The following is an 8,697-nucleotide window of genomic DNA, read 5'->3' as shown; positions in this document are numbered from 1 at the left end:
AGTTCTTGAGAAGTGGTGAGGTCTACTGGACTGGGACTCAGGAGACCTGGGTTTTATTCCTGGCTCTGCCACTGGCCTACTGGGTGACCTTGAGGCAAATCACTTCCTCTTTCTCTGCCTCAGTTTCCCTTGTTTCCACGGATGCGCTAGGCACTGCACATACAGTCAGAGACAGCCCTGGCCTTCAAGAGCTTACCCCTTTGTCCTGTCTATATAAACTAATCTCTTGAGGGCAGGGACTGTCTCTGATTGTGTCTATGCAGCACCTGGCAGGATAGGGGCCAATTTCAGCTGGGCCATCTGAACACCACCAATATAGGTAATAATTCGATAGTACTTAGCACATATATAACACTTGATAGCCAGAGATCTCAAAGCAATTTAAGGCCAGAACCCAGTTTTGGGCCCCATTTTCCAACCTCTAATTTTTTCACATGGGGAAACTGAGGCACGGGGAGGGGAAATGACTTCACCACAGTCATGAAGCGGTCAGGAATGAAATCCAGGCATCTGTCGTCCCATCCACTGGAACACACAGTCTCCCTTACAGATTCAAGGATATGTCAACATAAAAGGGCTTTAAAAAAAAAAGCAGATGTTTATTCAGTATTGATGGGTAACATTTCTCCTTCAGAATGAGATTCCCCGACTGCACCACTTATACCAAAGATTCAGCACATGTGGATGAGTTCTCTCGTTTGAAGTGTCTGAGGTTAAAAGGAGTTTAAGAGTCTTATGCTAATTTAAACACAAATCAAGAACTTTACAGATTCTGTCAAAAATATGATCAAAAACTCATAGGCAAAAATGTAAAAACCCAGAAAGGCGGCATCTGCACGGCCAGCTTACAAGAGATTTCCAGATTCCAGAGCTGTGCAGAAAGAATTTACGCCTAGGAACCACCGAAAGGAAATGGAGAAATGAAAGATCAGCGTCTTCTCCTGTCTGGACTCCTGCTCCGCCTACGCCCGCTCCTGGAAGACAGACAGACAGGAACAGAGTTATATATATTCTAGTCTCAGCTAACATTGCCAAAGATCTTAAAGCACTTGACAACTTCTATGCATAGGGACAGCGTGCCTTGCTGAAGAAATGCACCCAGCTTTGGAGGGGAAGCTGGCAGTGGTTTAATAATGCAGAGCAACAGGAAAATATTCTCTTATAGATCATGCACAGATCTCAGTGCGCTTTGCTAAAGGAAGCCAAGCTGGGTCTCCGTTTTACAGAAACTGAGGCACAGACCCTTAAATGACTGAGGAATAGAACCCAGCATAATTCTAGACTGGCAAGAATTATTCATTATCCATTGGAAATTTAGTCAGGGCCCCAGGGCTAATATGCCTGATCTTGAGAATTACTCATGATCTCAAGTGGTCGGGCCTTCAGTTTCACCCCTCAGCAGAAACGTCAGGATCCTAAAACACGGAAGAGCTCTAAAACATCGTTTCACTAAAGGGTGTTTCCCAAAGAGCTGTTCCTGGAAGAAGGTGGCATGGACTCTAACATTTCCTGCCCTGCTTCAGGCAGTTCCTTGGTGTGCAAGACAAAGACCATTTTCTTGCGAGAAAATCTGTTCCCAGGAATTTCAAAGCTTGGCTCCCTACGTCTCCGGATGGAAAGTATAGATATTAAGGTGAAAGCAACTACAGCATGCATTGAATGCAGGGACTCAGATTCCACGCAGTGCTCCAGGTGAGAGAGGGAGAGAATTGCTCCGTGGTAAAGAATTTCTAGTTGGTCTAACTTAAAATCCTGTTCATTATCCAGTGGCTTCAGGGCTCCCAATCCCTCCTGTTCCCCCAGTACTAGAAAGTCCTGAGCATGCATTCCCCACACTGCGCTGGAGGGACTCTCTTTGCGAGAGAGTGTGAGGACAGCTCAATCCTCAGCAACTCTGAGGACCATGCCATGTCAGCTGGGGTGCAGTCCTCAATAAAGAAATCACCCGTAGCAGCATCATACCTTCTCTTTCCTTTCGGCGGCCCCCTGACAAAGCACCAGTCCACACTGATCGGCTGCCCCATTAGGTCCTGTCCATTAAGACCCTCCATTGCCGCCTGGGCCTCTTTGTATGTTTCATATTCTACTAGAGTATATCCCTGTGGGGTGCAAGGAGACAAGCCTCAGTCACTGAATGGCTCAGTGAGGGGCTTAGCGAACACTGCAGAGACTGGGCCAGCCTTCACAGCAGACCACAGAAACCCATTAAGAGCCTCCAGTACGCTCTGCTCCACAGTTGGCATCAGGAACACCGTCAACAATGGCAGGATAAATATTGACTTGGCAGTAAGTGGAGTAAATAGAGTGGGTCCTACCATAAATAGAGATTTTCAATTAAAACAACACACACACACACACACACACACACATACACACACCCAAGCTGCCCCCAAACAGTGCCTTGAACTGTTAACTTTTAACCAGAAAAGGGGACATTTACTATTATACTGATATGACCCCTCCCCCTTCTATTGGGCTTCCCTGATGAGCTCAAAGCACATTAAAACCAAGCAGATTAATTAAGGTTCACAGGCCTTTGTTTGTGGTAGTCTCCCCTATGTAGAGACAGAGGCCCAGAGAGCTGAAGCGATTTACCCCAGCTCACACAGCAATTCAGCATCCAAGCTGGACTCATGGATCCCATCTCCCAGTCCCTCCCGCTCTAACCAATAGATTCCACTGCCTCCTCTCCAAGCTGGGAACACAACCCAAGAGCTCAAAGCTCTCATCCCTGTGTTCAGACAGTTTTTTTTCTTCTCCCAATTGCATGGGGGTAATTTCATCTGCATGGCTTTCTAGTTAAGGTCTTTATCTGACCCCCCTTCCTGGAGTATCTGAGCATCATACAGTCGGTAAGGTAGATATCCTCACACACCTCTGTGAGGTAGGGCAAAGTGTTATTCCCACAATGCAAATGAAATACAAAGACACTAAGATCCAGATCTTCAAAGGTATTTAGGTGCCTAACTCCTATTGAAACCAGTGGGAGTTAGGAGCCTAAATACCTTGTGGATCTGGGCCTAAGTGACCTGTCAAATGTCACACACATCCACCCTGTCCTACCTTCAGGTAGCCTGTTCGTCTGTCTAGATTCAAGTGGATGTTCTTTATCTCGCCATACTCTGCAAACTTGTCATGAATATCCTCTTCAGTGGCTTCCTCGTGAACTCCGGTGACAAAGAGAATCCAGCCCTCCACCGCTATGGCCGCAGCATGCAAGGAAAAGCAACGCTCATTACACAGGTCGCGCTCGGTTGCTTGGCGTGCTAACTACTCTGCACACAGACAAGATGGAAAGGGATCTTCCCACACCTCATCCAGCTGCCCCACTTAGCTTGGAACCCACTGGCACCATGGGGCTAAGTAAAAATGGGTCTGGAATGGATGGTGTGAATCTAGTGCTGGTAAAAAGGCATCTCGCTCAGTTTATCCACACAATGCGGACAGTCTTGGCAACCGCAGGGGAAGTTTCCACCCCAAACTGCCGTGTACCAGCACGTCTCAATCCTGATCTGGAGCAATTATCTCTGGGAGAACAATCTTTGATTTGCTGTGCATGTCATTATAACAACAATCCCTAGCTCGTATATAGCGCTTTTCATCAGTCAATCTCAAAAAATGTTACAGAAGAGGAAACTGAAGTGCAAAGAGTTAAAGTGACTTGCCCAAGGTTATCCTGCAGGCCAGTGGCAGAGCTGGGAAACAGAACCTACATCTCCTGGAGTTCCAATCCAGTGCTCTACCCACCACCTCATTGTCTCTTGTAACGGAATTGGTTTCTCCCCCTCTTTAAAGCAACCCCAGAGCACGCTGTCCTTTGCGAGCAGCCATGCAGCCAAAGCTGGGAGACCACACATGCTAAACCAAATATCTCCAACAGATACTCACATCTCTGAGGTCCAGGTTCATCCCCATCCTGTTCTACGCTGTCATAGTCCTCACGTACTCTGGCCCTTGATCCTTCCTCTGGGCACGTAATGGGGAGAAAAACAAAGATCTTTTTAGATGACTAGAAATATTTATGATGCTAGTGGCTAGGGACCAGCCAAGAATGCAGCCCCATTGTGCTAAGCACTGTACACACAGTGGCAGACAACTCCTGCCCGGAAGAGTTTACAGTCTAAATAAATGGAAACCTGTATTCAAGCTGTTCTAAGCACTCCTAAGCACACACATACATCCCTACATTTAAACTTTACGGCACATAAACAATGTAGAATTGCACAGGTCTAGTAGTTAAAACAGTGATAAGACAGACTCCTGGTGACCTTGGTCAAGCCACATCACCCCGGTATAAAAGTTGGAGGGGTGTAATTTACAGACCGGGGACACTGAGGCACAGGGAGATGAAGTGACTTGCCAAAGGACAAAGCGAGTCAGTGCCAGATAGAACCCAGGAGTCCTGATTTCTATCCTAGAACACACTCCTGGAGCTTAAGCCACCGGGCAGTTTCTGTTGACAAGTAGTCAGATGATTCCAGTAAGTAGCCAGACCACACCAGTTAGGTACATGGCACTGGAGGCCCCTTGAGAGTCACACACAGAGTCAGTTCCTAGAGTGTTCGTGAGGAGATCTTCACCTGAACCAAATCCTCGGCCTTTCCTCTTCTTCGCTTTCTCCTTCAGCTTATGGATGCTTTCTGGAGAGAGAGTCAACGTGTTAATTTCACCTGCAAAGAGCTCTGAAGCAGGCCATGTGACCTAGACCGTGGGGGGAGGAGGGAAGCGATGTCACTGGATCAGAGCCAGGCGGGATCCAGATGGCGCGAGGTTCAGAACAACCTCAGGGCAGGGAGGAAGTCAGGGATCAGAACCATCAGCACCGGGGGAGATGGGCTTGAGGGCAGGCTGGGTCAGAACCAGTCGGTGGCGGGGACCGGACTCAGAACCCGGGGGAGACGGGCTCGAGGGCAGGCTGGGTCAGAACCACACTGAACCCGGGTTCGGGCGGGGGGGGGAGGGGCAGCAATTCTGGGCTGCGAGCCCCGCTGCAGCCGGGCTGAACGGCTCGGAACCAGCCCGGGCCCGCGGGTCGGAACCCGCCAAGGCCCAGTGGGGAGCGGCACCCCGCCCCCGTTACCGTCCCCGTCCTCGTCCATGGCGAAGTCCTCGCCGCCCGCCTCGTGCAGGTCCAGCACGTCCGCCATCTTGCCGGCCGCCGCTGAGGGGAGTGACGGAACGCGGCGCGGTACAGGGGCGGCTGGCAGCGGCGTAGCCCCACAGACAGCGAGGAGGCTTCTGGGATACTTCCTGCCGGGCCGGAACCGTGCTGCACGCCGGGAAGCAGGAAGGGCGGAAGTGCGTCTCCTGTAATCGGTGACGCAAGGTGGCCGCCATCTTGGGAAAGGCCCGGGGCTTTTCTCCGCCGGCGGCGGCCATCTTTGTAGAGTCAGGTGCCCTCCCCCCGCAGGAGGGGGGAGACGCCATATTGGTAAGGTCCATATGTTTCTCTCTGTCCCCCTCTGTGGTCGCCATCTTAGGAAGGGCAGGAGGCAGGCTACATGCTCCCTTCCCTTAGTAGCCAGCCCTGCCTTCCTTGTCTCACAGCAATGAGCCAGCCCCTTCCTCCTCAGCTGGGCCTGGGGGGTCCCCCCCACCCCCAGGGCAGTGTCCTGCACCCCATCCCCCATTCCTGCAGTGCAGGCTCCCCCCCTCCTGCCTGTGGCTGGGCCCTGGATTTGCACACACACTCCTGGCCCCGCTTCTCTCTCCTAGGGCCGCCAGCGCTCCTGAACTGCCCACAGAGTCCGCCAGGCCATGAACCCTCCAGGGATAGGGCCAACCAAAACCTGGCAACCCTCAGTCTGTGTTACTCCCCGCCCCAGCGGCGTGGCAGCCAGGGCTCTACAGGGTAGGGCCCGGGCTGTGGTGGGGGGGATGGACAGTAGTGGGGGAGCCTAGCTCCCAGCCCCTGTCCCCCACCTGATTTATCCTCTCCAACCATGGGCATAACAACTCCAGCCTGCCTGGCTGCCCCCCAGGCATGTTGCCAGCTCCACCTGTTAACAAAGCACGAGCCAAGCCGGCAACAAATCATGAAAATGACTTAAAAACTAATCCCTAAAACACCCCACTCATTCAATCTACCTTTCACAACAGGGGGGGGGGGGGGGGTTAAATTATGAATTTGGAGATTTTTTATTTGCCTTTTTGAGCCTGGGGGTGTGTGTCATATGTTCAAGCTTCCTTCTGTAGCCATGTGGGCTAGAAACTGAAAAAGTAAGTGTGTGGGATTTTTTGGTTTTTATTAAAGTCGGGATTGCCCCATGGTCACATAACGTCAGAAGGTGGGGCTTTGAGAAAAAGCATCAACTACTACAAAACTCACAATAAAATCATCGGGGGGCACCCAACACTAAATTTACATCTCCACTGCACCAAAGGAATACAAAAAGAGAAAGAACCTTAAAATAGCTGCTCAGATACAGAGGTCTCTCCTCCATCCACAGATCAGGGACAGTCAAGGCAAGAGCAGGACAAGTTTCCCCCGTGCACTATTCCACCATAAGGTGCATCCCCTGTTCCCTGGAGAATCCCAGCAGTTCTCAAGTTCATTCTTCCCCAGCCATTCCCTGCATGGGCTGAGATGACAACTAAATGCTAACTACGGTAGAGTTTTGCTGATACAAACACCTATTTAGTGGGAACTAGGCTGAGAACCCCCCCCCAACTCATTCCACACAAGCCAGCAAACAGCTATCCAGAGACAGCACTACTGCTATTCCCTCTAGATTCAAACCCGTCATTTACAGATGAAACAAACCCCACCCACTATTGTACCTTGGCCCAGGCTGTTTCATTTCTCAGCTCGTTTCTGAAAAGGACACGTATGGAGATCCCATCTTATCCCTGACACAGGGGGCTGCCAAGTTACAATAATTTCTCAAACAGCTCACAACGGCCAAGTGGTTTTGGACAGCTTCTGGTCTGCGTGCAGCAGATGCTGTGTCTGCCAGCGGGACGAGCTCGTCCCCTTTTTCCAGATTTAAAAAAACCCCAGCGCATTAGGGAATCAAACTCTGCTATTCACCTATTTTTAAGGGTGGAAACTTACCATATGTCCCACTTGGAGCAGCTTGTCACCTGCTTTTTCAGCAGGCAGGCAAATTGGTGACAGATATTGCCTCCTTCCCACCCTCAAAAAAGAACAAAACAGTTTGATGCTGCACAGGTTTTTCTAACCAAGCTCTCCACAAAGGCCATGGAGTTGAAATGATGCAGCCAGAGCATTAAGCAACAAGCAGAAAAGCAACAGCAGATGAGATTGGAAGCGAGAACACATACTTGGAAACTAAAACAAGGTAATGTTTCCAGCTTCTTGTGCTCCCTCCTCTTGCTGTGGTCTCTGCCTATGCAGATCTCTCATGAACAGAATAAGCTGCCCCCATATTCAGTCACAAGTAAAAAAAGAAACCCATCTCTCCTTATTCAATTTGGGCCAGACCTGAGGAGTTGCTCTCTTTAGCTTCCCTTCTCAGTCATAGCTTCTCGCCTGCTCTCCCTTTACATAGCATGTGGCAGCAGACAGGGCATTGCACAAGAAATAAGGAGATTTGAATTCCGTCTTAGACCCATCTCTTCATGGCTCCGTCCCTCAGTTTCCCCATGTGTAAAGCAAGGATTAACACCTGCCTAGCCTCCAATGCAAGCTCTTTGTGTTTTTAAAGCACTTGAAGAAACTCAGATAGAAAACACCACAGTGGGAGCAAGCCTCAGAGCCCTTATCAAGAGTTATTTCTAATTCACTGAGAATGGTCAGCGCAATAGAAATATAAAATAGTTAAGTTAGTATCTGTAAAATTAGGTTTTATGTACCCACCAGTGCATTTATACAGACTATGGTACCTTGCAGAACTTGCTTGTGAAGTTGGGGGAAGGGGGAAGAAGAGGCAGAGAAAGAGGAGGTGATCTGAAGACAGAGAGCCCCCCACCCCCAATTCTCATTAAACAATGCCAGCGAGGGCAATGCAAAGCAGCCATCCTCTCTTCAGACACATTTAAAGCAACACTGGTTTAGCAATACCCAGAGCAGGCTTTCAACTGGCCATGACCCTTCCATTCAAGCCCCACTGACGCCGCCCAAGCTGCTTATTACACTCCACGCTCAGAGAGATCTGGCTGCTGGAAGCAGAAGACAGCTGCTTTCGATTTACAAGTGCCGGGATGTGAAGTAGGAAGACTCAGACCCGATCTACACCTAAAACATAGGTTGACCTACGTACACTGCTTAGGGGTGTGAAAAATTCACCCCCTCAGAGGGATCTAGTTAAGCCAACCCGAGCCCTGGTGTAGACAATTCTTCCGGCAGCCTAGCTACAGCGTCTGGAGGGGGTGAATTTACGACAGTGATGGAAAAAAAACCCCAACCCTTCTGTCACTGCAGTAGTGGCCTACACTGTAGCAGCATAGCTGCAGGGCTGCCACTGTACCATTTGTTGTGTAGACTGGAGCGGAGCAGCCCCACGTTAGTGGGGGCCTGGACTAGCCCCAGCCAGCCTACCAGACCCCGCTGCCTCCATTACCCTCCGTCCATGAGCAGGGCCCCCAAATGGGGGGGAAACAGGGTACACTTTACTGGGGCCCAGAGGCCCTGGGGGGCCCGGCCCAGGCTGCAAACCCCATGGGTATGTGTGTGGGAGGGGTCCCATGTTACAAGTTTGTACCGGGCCCGAAAAAATTATGCTTGAGCCCTGTCCA

General features: G+C 50.3%; 1 protein-coding gene across 1 annotated transcript; it reads right to left on the bottom strand.

Moving 5' to 3' along the window:
- Positions 1-574: 574 nt before the first annotated feature.
- Positions 575-5,253, bottom strand: RBM8A (RNA binding motif protein 8A). The gene is made up of 6 exons (XM_067569593.1): positions 5,081-5,253; positions 4,581-4,640; positions 3,889-3,966; positions 3,064-3,200; positions 1,963-2,099; positions 575-974 (listed from the first exon to the last, which is right to left on the bottom strand). The coding sequence occupies exons 1-6, from the start codon at positions 5,145-5,147 to the stop codon at positions 929-931; spliced, it is 525 nt and encodes a 174-aa protein (XP_067425694.1). The 5' UTR covers positions 5,148-5,253; the 3' UTR covers positions 575-928.
- Positions 5,254-8,697: the final 3,444 nt, after the last annotated feature.

The sequence above is a fragment of the Emydura macquarii genome, unplaced genomic scaffold, assembly GCF_026122565.2.
Source record: "Emydura macquarii macquarii isolate MOO-44397 ecotype Brisbane River unplaced genomic scaffold, CSIRO-AGI_Emac_v2 contig_2924, whole genome shotgun sequence".
In the NCBI taxonomy this organism is placed as follows: domain Eukaryota; kingdom Metazoa; phylum Chordata; order Testudines; family Chelidae; genus Emydura; species Emydura macquarii.
Note: the sequence above shows the minus strand (reverse complement) of the source record. Positions and strands in the feature narration are given on the sequence as shown.

Excerpts from the sequence above, each read along its gene's own strand:
- RBM8A (XM_067569593.1), bottom strand. The coding sequence starts at position 5,147 with ATGGCGGACGTGCTGGACCTGCACGAGGCGGGCGGCGAGGACTTCGCC. Across the intron at positions 2,100-3,063 it reads GACGAACAGGCTACCTGAAG|GGATATACTCTAGTAGAATA; the intron begins GTAGGACAGGGT and ends TGCACCCCACAG. Across the intron at positions 975-1,962 it reads CCGCCGAAAGGAAAGAGAAG|GAGCGGGCGTAGGCGGAGCA; the intron begins GTATGATGCTGC and ends TCTGTCTTCCAG.